At 42.1% G+C, this 19,035-nt stretch overlaps 1 protein-coding gene and 1 long non-coding RNA gene across 3 annotated transcripts in view; one reads left to right on the top strand and one right to left on the bottom strand.

Moving 5' to 3' along the window:
• LOC113256987 (uncharacterized) overlaps nt 1-11,710 on the top strand; it is a 13,582-nt gene extending 1,872 nt beyond the window's left edge. Inside the window, exons 2-5 of the long non-coding RNA XR_003316778.4 lie at nt 8,328-9,297; nt 9,553-9,650; nt 9,823-9,857; nt 11,536-11,710. This is a non-coding gene — a long non-coding RNA (uncharacterized LOC113256987). The remainder of the gene's footprint in view (nt 1-8,327; nt 9,298-9,552; nt 9,651-9,822; nt 9,858-11,535) is intronic.
• Nucleotides 1,445-8,971, bottom strand: SELENOK (selenoprotein K). 2 transcript variants are annotated; one of them, XM_057311799.1, is made up of 5 exons: nt 8,852-8,971; nt 4,509-4,599; nt 3,037-3,120; nt 2,157-2,243; nt 1,445-1,888 (listed from the first exon to the last, which is right to left on the bottom strand). In XM_057311799.1, exons 1-5 carry the CDS (start codon nt 8,868-8,870, stop codon nt 1,885-1,887), a joined length of 285 nt encoding a protein of 94 aa, XP_057167782.1. In that variant the 5' UTR covers nt 8,871-8,971; the 3' UTR covers nt 1,445-1,884. The 2 variants fall into 2 exon arrangements, with proteins under 2 accessions (XP_057167782.1, XP_026356831.1); XM_026501046.3 differs by lacking the exon at nt 1,445-1,888 and having other exon boundaries at nt 2,153-2,243.
• Nucleotides 11,711-19,035: the final 7,325 nt, after the last annotated feature.

Genomic DNA, 19,035 nt, shown 5'->3' on the forward strand with positions numbered 1-19,035 from the left:
AGCTGGCTCATTCTCGGCCTGTCTCAACTCCAATGTCACCTCAGAGAAGCCTCCCCGTTATCTTATCATCGAAGCAGTAATTAGGTCTGTACTTAACTTGCCAGCTGTTTCCCACACGACAAAGTAGGCTCTGTGAGGAGGAACTTTGTCTTATTCACCACTGTTATCTTCAGCACATAGTAGGCGCCCAATAAGCATTTGTGGATTAAATACTGCTGAATGAAGAATCCCTTGAAGTAGGAATTTAATCCCCACTTCACAGATGAGTACACTGGGATAGAATGACATAACTTACTCAAGAGCATAAGCTACTGAGCAGCAAAGACAAGATTCGAACACAAGAGGCTACTTTCTGCCCTACAGGGGTCTACCTCATGTTCAGAGTGAGAGAGCTAAATATTGGAGGCAGTCAGGACTATAGAATAGTCCTAAGAAGTGTCCTGCAGAGGAGTTGGGGGGAAGGGCGGGGATCATGAATCACACGGACAGAGAAGCCATCATGTCCTTGAGACTCTGCCCAGGTCCTCCCTATTTCAGCCTTAGGTAATCTGACAGAATGACTCTGCCATTCACTAGCCATATAATCACAGAACTTTGCTGATCCCTTGTATGTTACCTGTGTAATGCAATTATCATCTACCTACTGTAGTGTGTCAGAATTAATATGTAAAAGATGTCTGACACACTTGAGTGATCACTAAACTGTCTCTATTATCCTTAACCTGAAAATCGTCTTATAATTTCCCCTTTCCTTATGTTTGAAGATAAGTATCTCATGTCACTACATCTCCATCTCTTGGCAAAGAGGGTTGAATAAATACTTCCAAATAAATGTAAGGGCACCTCAGCAGCTCAGTCGGTTAAGCATCTGCCTTCAGCTCAGGTCATGATCTTGGGGTCCTGGGGTTGAGCCCCATGTTAGGCTCCCTGCTCAGTGGGGAGTCTGCTTCTTCCTCTGTACCACCCACCACCTGCTTGTGTGCTCACTCACCCTCTCAAATAAAACTTAAAAAAAAAAAATGCTTTTACCTGAACACTTTGGTTCAAAGACTGTTAAACGCAAAGCAAAATTATCTGTATTATTCATTTTTCCAACAGATATTTCAGTGCCTATTACGTATAGTCACTGTTCAAAGCACTGGGGTAAAAAAGACAAAATCCCTAACCTCATAGAGCTTCCATTCTAGTGAAAGAATATGAGAGTTACCAACTAATTCATGGGGGTGAAGGCTAACAGGCAGTATCTTAAGCAATGATTTAGAATTCAAATTTGTCAAGATAACACAAAAGTCTACGATTTTAAAGACCACCTAGCCAATCTTCATTTTGTAGCTCAGGTGTGTTGGTTACAACTTTATAATTACCCTGATAGTTAGATTTGGTAGTAAATCCGATTCACAGGACAAATATGTTTCAAGATAAAATTGTATGCATACTACTGGAATAAAAACAATGTGATTTATTTATAAATGAGAACAAATTAGCAACGAATACTATTTCAGAAGTTAAAAAGGTGACACTTATTGTCCTGAATACACAACCTTTTATTTTTCTTCAAATCTGGAGTTCTGAATTATACAAAGATGAGAAGTCAAGTTTTGTAACCTAAAAATATTTACTTATTAAAACTATATTAATACGTTCATAAACTATACAAAAAAGATGAGACAAACATGTGCATTTATAGAACTGCATGTCAGTCATGCCAGATCCCTGGGGAGGGAATTCCCAGCACAACCTCATTCGTCTGTGAGGACACAGAGCAATCCTTGTTCAGGCATACACATTCAATTCCTTGTCCAGCATGGTCAGCGCTCTATTTCTTCATGGTTTCCCTCTGTTATGAATGTGCATGTCCAGTTGTCTGCTTCTTAGAGCAGACATTTACCTAAAAGAAAGTGTTATATCATTTACTAGTTATTTTAATTTAGATCTGCACCATAAAAATCCAACAATCATTTTTTAAAGCCTTTTTTCAAAAGACACTTTGATAATAAAATTCAATAAGTTTTTCAAGGGTTAAGATATACATGTTCTTCCAAATAACATGTCTGAATAATAACAAAATATTGGGTAACTTTTCCTAAAGAAAACTTCCCTAAGAAGATATTTTCAAAATGAAAATCTCTGCAGAGTAATTTCAGATTTTAAGTTACCTTCCTCATCCACCAGCCATTGGAGGAGGACTAGGGCCACGTAGATGATTAATTCGACCCATTCTTCTGGGAGGGTTGCCTGGTGGCCTAATAAAAGAAAATTTTAATTTCTACTGTTTAGTAGACATCAAGTGGTTCCTTTCAAACACTCAACTAGACCCTTTGCTTTATCTAAAATAGGAACTACCAATTAGGTCAAGAGTTGAGAAAATTCAAATACTTATAGGGACCAGACACTTAATGCACTGAGAAAAGTGAGTCAAGCAAGGAATTGTGAGGACCTTAACAGTACTTCCTGTAAATAAATGCCCAACTGAAACCCAGCTCCATGGAAACGCAAGCCCAACCCCGTGCTGCTTGATCTTCTCTGGTTTTCTTTAGCAGTAGGAATCCAGATTCTAAAGTGAAATCTCTAGATTTAATGGTGGTTATCAGTTTTCAGTCTCTATTTAAGACTTTTCCTATAGGACATTTGATAAACATTTTAGCTTTGTCAAATTGACTCTAATTATCAAATCAGAGGCAACTTGACTTTATTTACAGTAATGCATTAATTTTGTGAAACAGAATTTAAACCTTTTATTTCCATTAGCCTATGTCTATCCATCTATAATATTTAACTTAATTAAAATTACAGAGTGGTAAAAATATCTATTATCAATTTAAGGGGCGCCTGGGTGGCACAGCGGTTAAGCGTCTGCCTTCGGCTCAGGGCGTGATCCCCGGCGTTATGGGATCTAGCCCCACATCAGGTTCCTCCGCTATGAGCCTGCTTCTTCCTCTCCCACTCCTCCTGCTTGTGTTCCCTCTCTCGCTGGCTGTCTCTATCTCTGTCAAATAAATAAACAAAATCTTTAAAAAAAAAAAAAAAAAGCTATACCCTCTTCCATCATCATATCTGGAATCAGAGGAGTTTCCATAGCCTCTTCTCTTTTTCACATCTTGCTGAAGCAGTGTCTTGAAACTGAAACAAGGGGCAAAAAACAAAAATACCACTTTCAACATTATAAAATGTATTTCCATAGTCTCAGTTATGTTTGTGAGCAGATGTCTACACCAACTTAGTTCCAACCTCACATTTCTCGAAGCCAGCTGGACAACACCATATAGCACATGTCTATACAGGTGCTATGTTCTGGGCCAAAGTCACCATTCCTTGTCTTTCTTACATGCTCATAACTCTCCCTGACAGTGTCTAGGAATGACTCTGAAACCAAAGCCATCCCCAACTTCCTTCCTCCACTCTATCAGCTGAAAGGCCTCAGAGTCTGTTTTTACAGCATTGCACATTTATTTCCCCCACATTTCTCCTGCCAACAGCCTACCTAATGTTACCTTGCTGAGGGAAAAGCCTAGGATGGTGTGCCAGAGGCACAGGGCTTCTAGGAATCCATCTGAATGGAATTTTCTTTACTTGTGGAGGGGGAAGAATTTAAGTTAAAACAATATTTTTAAAAAAACAATAGGGAGTAAGTAGGTAAATATGTGAGACTTTAAGGAAGTTTTGCACTGGGGAATGTAAGGCCCCTCTGTCCCACTGTATTTTTCTCCAGAACCATCTCTTCCATTTTTCCCCCCGTTCTACTTATGCTACATGCAGCCATCAGATTAATCTTTTTAAATCACAGCAACAATCCAATTAAGTATAAAGATCACAGTCTGCTATTCAAACTTCTCTGCCATCTTTCCTGTGTTTCTTCCACCTGGAGTAACTTCCTCTGATGTCCACCTCCCACAATCATGCCCAGCCCAATACCCACTGTAATACGAATTAAAGTCAATGAAGGGAGGGGCAGTCTCCCACATCTCTGCATCATTGCAGTTCTCTGCCATGTGACATTCAAATATATATATATATATATTCTCAAACTTAGCATGAGTAAGACTAGTTAACAGTTTTCACAAAACAAACACCATGGGAAAGACCAAAAGATGCATTTAACTAAGAATTGCTTGAAATCATGGTAAAGTTTAAATCTTCATCTCCTGCATCAATTCCAACAATTTTAAAAAAACTGCACATACACACTAAAGCTGAAACAGCAAGAGAAAGTGAGTCACTGTCATTTGGCATTAAAATAGGGAGGCCTGGCTCCATAGATGCAGACTGAAATGATTACCACCAAGGCTAAGCCACAGCCAAGCTACGTAACTCAACTATCATATTCATACTTGTCAGATGTTTGGGGCAGCTTTACCACCACAAAAGTCTTCATTTCCCTTAGCAAAGCTAATTAAAAAAAAAAAAAAATTAACTGTTTTGGAAAAGCTCAGTTTAAGAACCTCAACATAATGTACCTAATGTACTTCTGTTAAATTATAAGGGCTATTAAGAGCACTGGTAACACTTACAACAAAACCACGAACTCTGCTATTCCCCAGAAGAAATCTGTTATCAAAGATAATCTCCATGGGGACTGACTCCGGCTGTCCAACACTTGTCCTACAGACAAGAAAAAAGAAACTTCAGTTAGTACTACAAATCCCTGACACGAGATGTATTACAATTAATCACTTAGGGAACCATAAAACTCAGTTTTCAACTTGCTCACTATTCCAGATGGCCAACACAAGGAAAGATTTTTAGGTGTGCATCCTTCTAAAGAAGGGTTCAGGGAAGTAAAGCTCTATGACGTAGGCGTCATTCTTTCAGTATGTCAAATGTTTTCCTATGTTCCTAATTTGGTGACAATTCAAGTATTTTTTTTTTTCTTTTTAAATTGCGGTAAAATATACATTAAAAAATTCCCATTTTAACCATTTTTTAAAAAGATTTTATTTATGTATTTGACAGAATAGAGACAGCCAGCGAGAGAGAGAACATAAGCAGGGGGGAATGGGAGAGGAAGAAGCAGGTTCCCAGCGGAGGAGCCTGATGTGGGGCTCGATCCCATAACGCTGGGATCACGCCCTGAGCCGAAGACAGACGCTTAACGACTGCGCCCCCCAGGCGCCCCCCATTTTAACCAATTTTAAGTGTACAGGTCTACGGCATTAAGTACATTGACACTGTTGTAAACCATCACCTTTATCCATCTCCAGAACTTTTTATCTTCCCCCAACTGAAACTCTGTACCCATTCAAAGCTAACTCCCCTCTTCTCCCTTCCCCTATTTCCTGGCAACCACCCTTTTACTTTGTCTCTATTTGACTGCTCTAGGAACCTCATATGAGGAATCATACAGTATGCTTACTTGATGACAGGCTTAGGTCTTCTTGTCTCATCCACGTTGTAGATGTGTCAAACTTCCCTCTTTTTTAAGGCTGGCTAATATTCCCTCGTGTGTATATACACAACATTTTGTTTATGCATACATCTGTTGCTGGACACTTGGGTTGCTTCTACCCACTGGCTGTGAAGTATGACAGTAAGTCATGCTATGAAGAACGAATCTCTGTTTATTCAAGTATTTTGAGGAAACAAATGGAATGAGTGAATATAAAAGAATATTCACACCACTTGCACTTCCCTAAATGTGAAAATATTTCTTTTCACCTGCAAAGTCTCTTTCCTGTATAAAAAAAGTTGTTTATATACACTTTTAAAAATCCTTACAATTATGCTAAAACTTTCATAAATCAAGAGAGTCTGGGTGTTCTAAGTACTGAAGAGAATTTGCCTTGTTCATTAAAATAACCACTATTTTTCTGTAATTCCACTGTAATGGGATGCTGTTGATTGTAATTATGGATTCGGTTTTTTTTTTTTTTTTTTAAGATTTATTTACTTGAGACAGAGAGGGAGAGAGGGGGAGAGAGCACATGCACACACTGGGGGGGCAGGCAGAAGGGACAGAGGAACAAGCAGACTCCCCACTAAGCAGGGAGCCCAACGCTGGGCTCAATCCCAGGACCCCGAGATCATGACCTAAGCTGATTTTAAGAGCCGGATGCCTAACTGACTGAGCCACCCAGGCGCCCCTATGGACTCCAGCTTTATCTTAAGCACAAATGAGGATCTGTTTTTCAAACCACTAAATAATGGAAGCTACAACATGAAGTTAATGCTCTAGAGTTTTTCTGCCTTGAGAATTAAGAGGTCAGAATATTTTGGGAGAAGAGCTGTCAACCACCTCTCCTCTCCACTTTCTCAAAGGCTTCACCACACACTCACCTCCACCCCCTCAGTCAGGGTCTACAATTCCTCTTTCTTTGACTGCCTTACTTTCAAAGAGCCACTTGGACCTGAGCTCTCAATAGAGCTATTGACAAAAAAGGGATACACTTCAAGACAGAGCGTGGGTGACACGCGTGGTTCTGCCTCTTACTAGCTCTGCTTCATTGGCTGATGCGATATTTTCCTGCTCTGAAAAAAAGTATTCCAAGGCTAGTCATCATTTAGGATTGCTGAAGAAAAAGTCACGTGACAAAAATGTTTCATCAACTGTGAAGTGCTGATCAATTCCACCCTTCCAAAAGAGACCTAACTAGAACACATCAATTCCTTCTTTGGGACTCTGAAGAAACTTTTGTGTGCACTTGCATTGTTCTGTCTTGCTTTTAGCACTTTTCCCTCCTACTTTCGGAAGGCAGAAACCTCCCCTTCCAATATCTACAGAGGAAAATAAGTTGCTTGGATGTAACTGGCATTTCTCCACTATAAAAGTGAGATAAAGGCCTAATAGGACCTTTATGTTATTCATGTGGATCCCCCATTGAGTAAGAGACAAGGAGGCTAGGTCAGGAGATAGGTGGGGGGCTACTGCATCAGGCTCAAAAAATTACAAAAATGTGGAGGTATAAGGAAACCAGAGATAAGGGAACAAACCAGACCATCCTGCCCTAGGTGTCAGAGGTGGGGTCTTGTTGTAACAGCTGCTTGTGACCAACAAAGAATTACTGGACCCTAAAAAGGAAGTAAGCCATTGAAGATATTATCACTAGTCCTTACTCAATGGTGCTATCAACAGAGATGTTAAAAGGATTTAAGTTGCCTGGTTAGCTTTCTATAAAAGACCAACCCTGGAGGCCCTCAGTAGCAGCCCTGTCCCGGCCCTCTCACTCCTGAGAGCTTTTTCTGTATCCTCACTTAAAAAACTCTATCGCTGGGGCGCCTGGGTGGCTCAGTCGTTAAGCGTCTGCCTTCCACTCAGGGCGTGATCATGGCGTTCTCGGATGGAGCCCAAGTCAGGCTCCTCCGCTGGGAGCCTGCTTCTTCCTCTCCCACTTCCCCTGCTTGCGTTCCCTCTTTCGCTGGCTGGCTCTCTCTCTGTCGAATGAATAAATAAAAATCTTTAAAATACTCTATCGCTTTACTCACTCTTTGTCCGAGAGATTCATTTTTCAACTTGGTGAGACAAGAACCTCACTCTGCCACTTCACTATGACAATGCATACACAGGAAGACATACTAAAAAGAATTACTCAATAATGCATAAATAGAAGCTGCCAGCCTTACCCACAAAGGATATAACAAGTGCCCCAAATAAGAAACTTTTATGCTTTTGTGTAGTGTCCATCAACCTACTTGTTTAAAAGATTTTTAATTGGACGAGGATAAGGGGAGACATTCTGAAGTGCAGAGAAATGCAAAGTGCACTCAGAAGACTTCTCACTCATCACCTTAATCCTCTCTGAAGATAAACAGATGATTCAAATACAACAAGCACCTAGCTCCAATAATCCTATTCATACAGATTGCCAATCAAGGCATTGATTCCAGCTGAGTCAAACAGGTGGGCAGTTTTGGCACTGGTCTGACCCAGTCATATTGTGTCGTCCTTTCCCAGACAGGTGGGGTTTTTTTTGTTTGTTTTTTGTTTTTTTTAAGATTTATTTATTTGGAGAGAGAGAGAGGGCGAGCGAGCAGGGAGTAGGAGCAAAGGGAGCGAGAATTCCAAGCCGACTCCCCCATTGAGCGCGGAGCCCCCGGCGGGGCAGATCCCACCACCCCCAGATCATGACCTGAGCCAAACCAAGTGTCCGATAATGCTCAACCGACTGAGCCACCCAGGCACCGCCACACACTTTCTTTGTGGAGTCACTGAATTAAGTCACTCTCAGATTCTCTCCAGGAAGTTACCTTGTTCCTACAGGGGGCGGTGCTTCTTCCTGTGCCCCCTGGAATTAGGGCAAAAAAAATTACGTGTATGACTAGCTACCTACTCCTGGGGGCGAGGGAGGGGGAAGGGAAGCCTATCCTATGTATTTAATTCTCCTTATACGTTACAGAGAAAGACCGTCTAGTCGATAACAGCAAGGACGCTGACAACAGTCACCCCGCTCGGAACCCGACTGAACCATTAACTACCTTAGTGATGCTAGGCAACCCACTGGACCTAGCCGCGCTTCAGAATCTCCGCCCCTAAAACGGGATAACAACTGCCTGAACAGGGCTGCTGTAGAGACTGAATGGGTTGATAGCGAAAAAGTTAAAACAGCGCCCCAGACACAGGCGCTACGCAGACAGACGGTGTTAACCCTATTGTCATCACTAGCTAAGGACACGGGCGCCCGAGAGCAAAGACCACGTTGGCAACACCCACAATCAGAAGGTGGGCGAGGGCGCCGGGCGGCCAACACCGTCGTCACCACCGGGACCTCGGCCCCCGCCTACGGGCTCAGGGACGCTCGGCTGACGCGGCGAAGGACCGACCGACTACGCGAAAGCCGCGCAGAGCCGGCGAGAGAGGATGGAAGAAACCCAGGTCCGGCCTCCCAGGCCAGCGGCCGCCCCCGAAGACACTTCAACTCACCGTTCGAGATGTAAACCATCTTCGCCCCTTGTTCCAAGCTGCCGGAGCGACTGAGGGACTTTGCCCCTCTCGGCCTCGGTACCGCCCTCTGCGCCCCGCCCTTGAACGTCACAGACCACGGTTAGACCAACCGGCGACGGAGAAAGGAGGTGGATGGAACCCATTGGCTGCTGGGAGGGACACGCACACGACTGCCGTTTTTTGCGTCGTCACGCTGGCGACTTCCCGTAGAGCGAGGGCTGCTGGGCCGGTGACCGGAAGTGACGTTTGGGATTTAACCCGTAAGCGCGCGCTTGCTTGTCTCCTTTTGGTGTTGAGCTTGAAGAGTTTTCTAGTTGCTTGATGGGCCCAGCGTCGGGAAGGCGAAGCTCTGCATGTGCAATGTCTTGAAGAAGTGCTGGCAGGAGGAAGTCCTGAAAATATTCCAGAAGTGGTGTTATTTGAGGGTGTGTAGGGCAGTGCCTTCGGCTGAGGCGGTGACCAAACCCTTAGGAGCTTTATTGTCCTGTTTTAGGAATGCACAGACACCCTCTAGATGTGTTCATCCTTTGTAAAACCAGTGTTTCTGCTCTTGGTTCACCAGAAGCGAATGGAATTATTAGATCTTGTGAGGCAACCGTGAAAAATAAATCTGTAGGGCGAGACCGTTCTGTTATTGTTTTTTATTGATGGCCGCATGTTGATCTCATTCCTGTCTCAAGGCCTTTGTACTTGGCTGTCCTACGCGAAGTCCTAATGGCTGTGACCCTCCCTTCCCCGCCAAGTCCCGAGTGCTCAAGCCGGGTGTCAGCTTGAAAAGGTTACATTTTGCACTTAATAGTGTTGGTTAAGATTTTAAGTATGTCCTAGAACATTTAATTTAATGCTGACTTTTGGGGGAGCATTAATGTGACTGCTAGAAAATTTAAAATTACATATTTGGCTTATATTTATGGTTCACATTATATTTCTTTTGTATGCTGCTGGTCTAGAATGAAGATACTGGCCTGGCACAGAAAGGCTCTAAGTAAGTATTTGTTGAATAAATGAATGAATGGTCTTAATACTTGCTAATATTTTAGTATGTGTGCTGCCAATGTCAGCATGATAATGAATGATACTTACACAGGCTTTACTATGTGTCAGACACTGTTCTATGCACTTTCCATGTATTAGTTCATTTAATCCTTACAATAACAATAATGATAGCTAACATTTATACAGCACTTACCCTGCGCCATGCAATATTGTAAGTGCTTTTTGTGTATTATTAATTCATTTAAACTTCAACCTTATCAAATGGGTTCTACTATTATTCCCATTTTACAGGTGAGGAAACCGAGGCATAAATAGCTCAAGTGACTTCCCCAGGTCACGCAGCTAGTTCAAGAAGCAAAGCAGAGGTTAAGCCCAAGAGTGTGGCTCTATAGTTTGTGCTCGACTCCTGTACCATACTATCTCTCCACTCAGTAACAGTTACTAAAACACTAGTACTCAGCATAGAAGGGGAGGTGGTTTCTGGAGATTGAATCTATCTCAGTTTTCTCCAAGTTGCAAAATAACTTCCCCTAGTTTTTCTTTTCTAGACATCCCAATGGATAAAATTCCCCTAAGCATCAAAGTTAATGGTCTTCCCATCTCTGCACCAATCCCTTGGCCAGAGGGATGGGCTATTGTGAAAGACAGCTACCTCAGGAGCTGGAGTCAATCCCACTTAAACCACATGGTTTGGGAGTTGAAGAGGGGTAGTGTTTACCACAAGGTTGCATCAAAACAACGAGATGCCCTCAATACTGCCTCTAGGGAACATGGAAATTACTTGGCATTTATATTCATTATGAACCTTTTATGTGTTGGTACTTACAGTTATTGCCTGGTATTCTTTATTGCATTCAGGCTCAGAAATCTTAGTTCTTTAATTGTCGTATTTTTTTATCATTAAAAGCAGATTTTTAATATTTTTAGGCTTGTATTCCCTAGTACAAAAAAATATTGCTTTTAAGCCTTATCTCTAGATCCCGAAATATGGAGTAAAGAAATAGAAATGTACATGCTATTACTATGTTTATAAGTCTCAAGATAACATTGACTTTTATGTTTGGAAAAATTAGGGTAGAGATATGTGCCCATTGATTTTAAGGAACATATGATTCATTATTCTTATTCACTAAATGGCTCAGAGCAGAGCATTTAACAATAGTCCTTAGATCTGTTTTAGTTTTGATGTGATACCTGAGCAGGGCACCGGGGTAGCTCAGTGGATTAAACGTCTGCCTTGGGCTCAGGTCGTGACCTGGGACCCAGCCCTGAGCCCCTGTCAGGCTCCCTGCTCAGTGGGGAGTCTGCTGCTCCCTCTGCTTCTGCCTCTCCCCCGCTTGTGCACGCACTTGCTCGTTCGCTCTCTCTCTCAAATAAAATCTTTTAAAAAATAATGTGATACCTGAGCATGATATAAGAACTCAAAAGATACAAATGGATATTCCATGAAGAATATGTCTCTCTTCTTCCCCTGTAACTCAGGATGCTAAACTTCGATCCTGTAGTTTAGTGAGGTTGTTGTAAGCACTGCTTGGCAAATTCCTCTTGGGCAATAGTAACTTTCATGACAGACTCACGTCTCTCAAGTTCACCATCTTTTGGATCTTTACCAAGCAATTCCTCACTCACATATTAGCTCTCTGATGTTTTGAAAATGTCTTTTCTAGGGGCGCCTGGGTGGCGTAATCGTTATGCGTCTGCCTTCGGCTCAGGGCATGATCCCAACGTTCTGGGATCGAGCCCCATATCAGGCTCCTCCGCTGGGAGCCTGCTTCTTCCTCTCCCACTCCCCCCTGCTTATGTTCTCTCTCTCACTGTCTGTCTGTCTCTGTCAAATAAATAAATAAAATCTTAAAAAAAAAAAAAAAAGAAAGAAAGAAAATGTCTTTTTCTTATTATTTTGGCCAGATTCTTTTTAGTTGTCCTCTGAAGGAATTCCATAGCAAACTACTTAATCCTCCATAGCAGAAGTGGAAGTTGATGCATTTATTTAACCAAATCAAAGTGCCAGTTTAGGTTAAGTCTTGAACAGTGCTTTGCCTTTGGCTTTAACAATTCTGTTACGTATGTATAAAAAATTTTTCCACAACAACTGTTTTCCTAATATAGTCAAAATACATTATTTCTTGTGAGCAGAAAGGGTCATTATAAATAGTAAGTTTAAAATGTGTGGGTGATTAAAAAAATTATTTTGCCAATAAACATTCTGCTTTTAATCTTTCTACAACCAAACAGATAAATAAAGCCATACTTTGGTTTGACTTCTTGGTTCCTTTATTGGCAGGTTCATTGAAAAAGGGTTTATTTTATAGGCTCTTAAAGGAAATTTCTTTACGGCCCAGTGACGAGTGTTCCTTGGAAAGACTGTAAGCCAGGCTCAAAAGAATACTGGAGGAGGTTGCTGTCACATCGACTTGGTGGCCAGACAGGCTATTGCTGATGCCTCAACATCATTTTTCCTTATTAATTACATAAACACAGCAGCTTGGTTAGTATCACCCAAGGTCAAAGACGGCTCTTCACTTCACAACTTCACCTTCACAGTGATCAGTAATCCATCTCTTTTGCTATGAAACCCTAACTTGTTTTTGATGGGAAGTATGGAACAGAGACTCTGAAAATGGAATCTGGCAACTGAAGAAGTGTTGCTTGATATTATTTTCTCATTTCATTTTGAACGTATTTAGCTTCTCCTTAGTGGCACCCAGTCTTTCACGTTCAGACTGAGACATTTCACAAGTGTGCCGGAGACCATATGCCCAGAAAAGTAGAGAAGCAAGTGGAAATGGATAGAGTCACCTTGGGTTGCTGACCTGTTTGATCTCTGCAGTTCCTGTGCCACAGTCAGCTGGCTGGCACGGGAGCAGAGCAGTTGTAGGGGCTGCCAACAGGGCTGGCACACGAGATAGAAGGGCCGTTGCTCAGGCATAATTACAGCTGCAGCAGAAGTGGCAACACAAACAGTTCACACGGGGACTGAATAGGCTAACCAGGTACCCGGGAGTTCAGCTTTGGGACCGTTCTTGCACAGGGAAGCCACCCAGAATAGGACTCTAGTCATTGGCGTCACTGTGTTTAGACATGTAAAATTCCAAAGAAACCACGCTCAATCACATTTTCCATCGGAAGCTTTGAAAATGTTCATATCCTTAACCCAACATTTCCATTTCTGGAATTTCTAAAGGAACCTAGAGAGTTCAAACAGAGTTATGTGCAAGGATATTTACCCCACGTTATTTGGAATGAAGAAAGGGAAGCCACGTCACTGCAGCAATGGGGATTGGCTAAATTTTAGAATACAATAGCATATTGTACATTAAAAAGAAATGGGAAACCATTCATACTATGTTCAGTGAGAAAAGCATATTACGAAGTATGCACAGTATGTCAGTGCAAAATAAATGCATGTATATGGAAATACACTAAAAATGGGATTATGAGACCTCTAATTTTTTTTGTGCTTTTCTATAGTTCTTGAATCTTTGACAATACATTGGTATTTCTTTTGTCATTAGAAATATAAATAATGTCAAATAATAAAAATCAATCCAAATATCAATAATTTTTAAAAGTTACATTTGTTAGAAACTGAGGGTTCGTCTTTAGTTTCATTTAATGGTTTGGGCAATTCTTAAAAAATTGTCCCAAAATATTTCTTTCTAGCAGAAGTGATAGGAAATTAATAACTAAAGGATTTGCTCAGGTAGTTGTTAACTTTTGGAGTACAATTCAAAGGACATTTTATTTAATAAAGTTGTTTGCTCTGCCTAAGTGCTCTCGTACACAAAAGTATACGCGTAATACCTATGAAAGTATACACATGTGATAGATCCCCAGCAACTGAGAGAATTTGCAAAGGACCCACAAAAGCTGGATTAGAGACCACCAACTCAGATTATGGAGGACCATAGGGAAGAAGTTTCCTGGCCCTTTTTGCTTCCCTCCCATCCCTGGAGGAGTCCAAAAACACAGTAAGCCAGCTCCAGGAGGTGGAGGGAAAAGCTGGACTGGTGACAAGAGGGAACAACCTAGTCATACCTGCCTGTCAGACACCTGCCTACAGCAAGCCTCATGTGTTGATCAATGTTTTTTGGTTTTCCCTAAGTACCAATAGAGTCTGATAAGAATCAAGTAAACACAGTTTCAAATTCCATGCTAGTTAGCTCGAAATAATCCTGATGAGGGAACAGAAGGCAAGCTGAGGACAAAGCAGAAACTGACACACACACCCCCCCCCCACCATGGGAAGTATGTGACATCCTCAGGCACTCCTGACTGCCCTAAAGTAAAAATAAATAGTTAACCTATAGAGACCACAATCCTGCAAGACTTGAGTCTCCCTCAGTTTGCAAATGTCTTAGCAGTCTATGAGAACAAAGCATTTCTATCAATAACCTAGCTTCCAGAAGGGAATGTAAATACAATTAAATGTCTTTATAACCTGCAGACCATAGACAGATACTTGAAGCTGGTGGAGTATAAAGTTCCTCCAGGAAGTTCCCAACTATCTTCATGTTAATTCCTCCCTAGAGGGGTAAATAACCTTAACTTGACAGTAGCAAGGCCTCGGGTATCCTGTGAGTCTTCTTTAACATATGAAAGCATTTTCTTGAAACCTCCCTTTTTCCTTACCTCCCCCAACCCCATAGTATATAATCAGCCACCCGTCACAACCCAGGGCAGCCGCTCTTTCTGCCCACGGGTCCTGTCCCCATGCTTTAATAAACTACCGTTTTGCACCAAAGACTTCTCAAGAATTCTTTCTTCGTCGTCGGCTCTGGATTCCACCCCACTGACCCTCCACCTATATTCCAAAACCACATCACTAACAACTGATCAAAATGGAGACTTGCGTGTTCAAATCATGTGAACGATCCATTGGCAAGGTTACTGAACAGAAACATTCATTTTAAACATGTGTTTTTTCAGAGTCCTCTCATACTACTAAGTAAAAAAAAACAAAAACAAAAAACGTTTAAAAAACGTTCAAAAAGGGCTATGGACCTTATAGATCTTTAGCCCTTCTTTTGGGTAGCTGATTGTTGACAGACTGTAGAATCATTTTGCTGATATTTGGACCATGCTGGAAAAAAAAATGGACTGTTAATCAAGAAAATTTATGGAATTTTATATAATGGCAGATAACTTGAAACAAATCTCAAATCCTCAAAATCCTCAAAAACAAAGCAAAAACAAAGTCCAAAGTTGGTTGTTTGAGTGTTTCTTTTTTTTTTTTTTTAAGATTTTATTTATTTATTTAACACAGATAGAGACAGCCAGCAAGAGAGGGAACACAAGCAGGGGGAGTGGGAGAGGAAGAAGCAGGCTCATAGCAGAGGAGCCTGACGTGGGGCTCGATCCCATAACGCTGGGATCACGCCCTGACCCGAAGGCAGACGCTTAACCACTCACGCCCTGACCCGAAGGCAGACGCTTAACCACTGTGCCACCCAGGCGCCCCTGAGTGTTTCTGATCGAACATCCTTTCCTTTGATAGAATTTAGATGCTATAAAAAAATATGCTGTGGCAACTTTCTTTCTTTCAGGGGAATAAATTAGAATCCAACTCAATGATTTTTGCCTCCCAGCTGAAGGCATTTTTTGGAAATAGCATACAGGGAGTCAACACTGAAAATAAGTTAAATTCTTTTAAATTTGTATACAGTAGAATGCAAGACTTACGCTACCTTCTGAAACAGAGTGGAGAAGGGCTGCAGAGACCGTGGGTTATGCCTAGGTTCTGCAAAGGCCCAAGAAATCTGGGAGGATCTGTCCCCACATTGCCCACCAAGTGTGCTCTGGAATATTCTCTATGGGCAATTTGTTTTCTTTAGTTCTCTCTCAAATAAACAGTATTTCAGTTTTAGGCTAAAGAAATGACTTTTGAAATTTAAGACTAGGGAAGGAATGGTTTCCTTTGATTCTCTGGAAGATGTGAGGCCTATTTCAGGGCCTGTCTAGTTTTAAGATAAAAGCCAGAAAAAAAGACCTTGGGATGCTTTAGGGTATTGTCTTTTCTATCCTTTTTAATGAGCTGTAGATTTCAGAAGAGAGCCTCAGAAAAGTTCTGGACACTTTCCTTTTTGCTCTAGATCTTAAAGATCCATTAAGTTGTTCAATTACCACTACTATGAATTCAGTTTAACTTGATAAAACATTTATTAGGCTCTTACTGTGTACAAATCATTATGGTAGGCAATGGCACAGGTAGTAATAATAGCTAATATTTATTTAGGACTTACTATATGCCAGGTACTATTCTAAGCACTTTCCATATGTAACATTGTATTGAGCAAGCTAGAACTATGGGTTCCGATAATAATTTTATTTTTGTCTCCCACTACTCCTTTACATTTTGTTTGTTGGGGCTAGTTGTTCTATGCACTTAAATGAAAATTTGGGCAAGTCCCATGACTTCTCTGGTTTCTCATAGGTCACACTATCTAAATTTAATAAGAAAAATGTCCATTTCTAAGTGATAGTAAAACTCCTGATCTTGATTGAAAAGTAAGGTTTTTCCCTTCCCCAGGTGAGGTTTGCTATAGGAAGGAATTGTCTATGTCTAGTTCCCTCTTCTTGTCACCAGTCCAGCTTTTTCCCCCACCTCCTGGAGCTGGCTTGTGGTTTCAGACTCCTCTGGGGATGGGAGGGGAAGCAAAGAGGACCCAGAAAACTTCTTACCTATAGGCCTCTGAAATCTGAGTTGGTTGTCTCTAAACCCAGCTTTTGTGGGTCCTTTGGAAATTCTTTCAATTTCTGGGGAATCTATCACAAATAGCCCCCTTAATAAGACCCAAAGCATCTCTACTCCTGCTCTTGACTTACTCAGAGCTCATTCCTCTGCTTCTGGTAATCCATGTTTTACCTTTAGTCCTTTCTGCTGATGTCCCTGCACCCTGCCAGGCTGCCAGGTCAACATAATCGAAGGTCCCTCCCACATCCTTTGCCTGACAAATTTTGGGAGGGCCAGCCAAGTCCAACACAGTAGCAACAATGTCTTCAGTCCTGCTTTTTTTTTTTTCTTTTTAAGATTTTATTTATTTATTTGACAGAGAGAGACACAGCGGGAGAGGGAACACAAGCAGGGGGAGTGGGAGAGGAAGAAGCAGGCTCCCAGGGGAGGAGCCTGATGTGGGGCTCGATCCCAGAACACTGGGATCACACCCTGAGCATGAAGGCAGACGCGTAACGACTGCGCCACCCAGGCGCCCCTCAGTCCTGCTTTTAAGGCAGCCATCCAGATCATTCCTCACCTTTTATGTTTTCCAGGTAGGAATCGGGCATCAGGTTTGCGTGTCTCTGGCATGTGGGAACTTACCTTGATGCAGAGGTAGCTTCTCGTATACTACCTGGCAAGCTATCCCAGAGGTTACAAAATAGAATCACTCTTATACAAAAATAGGGTGCTCAAATGACAAGATTTAGTCAATCAATGTAAAACACACAATGAAGAACAAAGGGAAACAGATGGGTAGGTTTATCATACCTTAGGGTAGTAGACAAGCAGGGTGGAAGGACTGCATTCTCTGAATCCTTTGTTTCTCATCGTTTGTATGTCCCCTATCATCTGCAGCCCCCTCGCTACATTAGTTTCCCTGTTGATGGTGTGGCTATAAGAACCAGATCTGAAAATGAGCAAAGGGTCTCGGCATATAGAAGGTGCTTAGAGCCAACATGCTTGCTCTGTCAGTGACGCACGTGAGCCTGGCCATTAGCCACAGCTTGTCAGTTAGCCTGTTGAGCAGCTCTGGGTTTTATGTGCACATCTTGGGAAGAACACTGGGTTCAGAATGGGACCATAATGGGTATCACAGGTGGGGGAACAATTTGGGGATAACACAGTTGTCAGTCTGGAGGTGGCATGATCCATTACTTACCTTATGACTTGGCCTTTCCATCCTTTTCTATCCACAAGTTGTACTCTTGTTTATTCCATTAAAAAAAAAAAATCATATAGGGGCGCCTGGGTGACACAGCGGTTAAGCGTCTGCCTTCGGCTCAGGGCGTGATCCTGGCGTTATGGGATCGAGCCCCACATCAGGCTCCTCCGCTAGGAGCCTGCTTCTTCCTCTCCCACTCCCCCTGCTTGTGTTCCCTCTCTCGCTGGCTGTCTCTATCTCTGTCGAATAAATAAATAAAATCTTTAAAATAAAATAAAAAATCATATAGTGCATCGTTCCCTTTACCTTTAACACATTTTAGATGTTACTGATGAGGTTGTGGAATATCGGTGAGGTTCGGTGGGGTGGAGTCTGGAGCCGATGACCAAGAAAGAATTCTTGGTGGTTTATGAAAGCACGGGGACAGGACCCGTGGGCAGAAAGAGCGGCTGCCCTGGGTCGTGAGGGGTGGCTGATTATATACTATGGGGTTGGGGGAGGTAAGGAAAAAGGGAGGTTTCAAAAGGATTTTCATATGTTAAAGAAGACTCACAGGATACCAGAGGCCTTGCCATTGTCAAGTTAAGGTTGTTTTTCCCTCTAGCAAGACATTAACACGAAGATAGTTGGGAACTTCCTGGGAGAATGTTACTTTCCTCCTATCACGTGTCCTTATATGAGCTGCAGGTTTAAAAGAAATTCCATTTTATTTACATTTCCTTCTGCCTCAGCCTCCCTCAGTTTTGTGGCGGGGATGGTAACGTTAGGGCTTCAGGAAACTGAATTATGGGGTTCTGGAAGTTAGGCTATTGATAAGAAAGCTTCTTCCTTGTAGATCACTAGGACGTGTAAACTGAGGGAGACTCAGGTCTTGCAGGATTGTGATCTCTGTTAGTTAACTATTTGTTTTTCCTTTCCTTAGCTTTAGGGCAGCTGAGAGTGCCTGAGGAATGTCACGTACATCCGGGGCGGGGGGGGGGGGGGGGTTGCAGGGTGTCAGTTTCTGCTTTGTCCTCTGCTTGCCTTCTGTTCCCTCATCATTACTAACATACTATCTTTCTGACATCCACCCTATTTGTTTTTCTTGTCCTCTATCACCGAATTGCATAGCTTAAATATAATAAACACACATTACAGTCCTTCCAAAACTCAGGGGTACATATTCACCTTTCTAGGTGGTTTCCCTAAAGCCTCCCGCTGGTGACTTGAGATGAAAGTAGTGAAACTCCCTACCCATTCTCCTCAGGGTGGGAATCACAGAATAACTAACCCCAAAGAAATCTACCT

The sequence above is a fragment of the Ursus arctos genome, unplaced genomic scaffold, assembly GCF_023065955.2.
Source record: "Ursus arctos isolate Adak ecotype North America unplaced genomic scaffold, UrsArc2.0 scaffold_14, whole genome shotgun sequence".
Lineage (NCBI taxonomy): Eukaryota > Metazoa > Chordata > Mammalia > Carnivora > Ursidae > Ursus > Ursus arctos.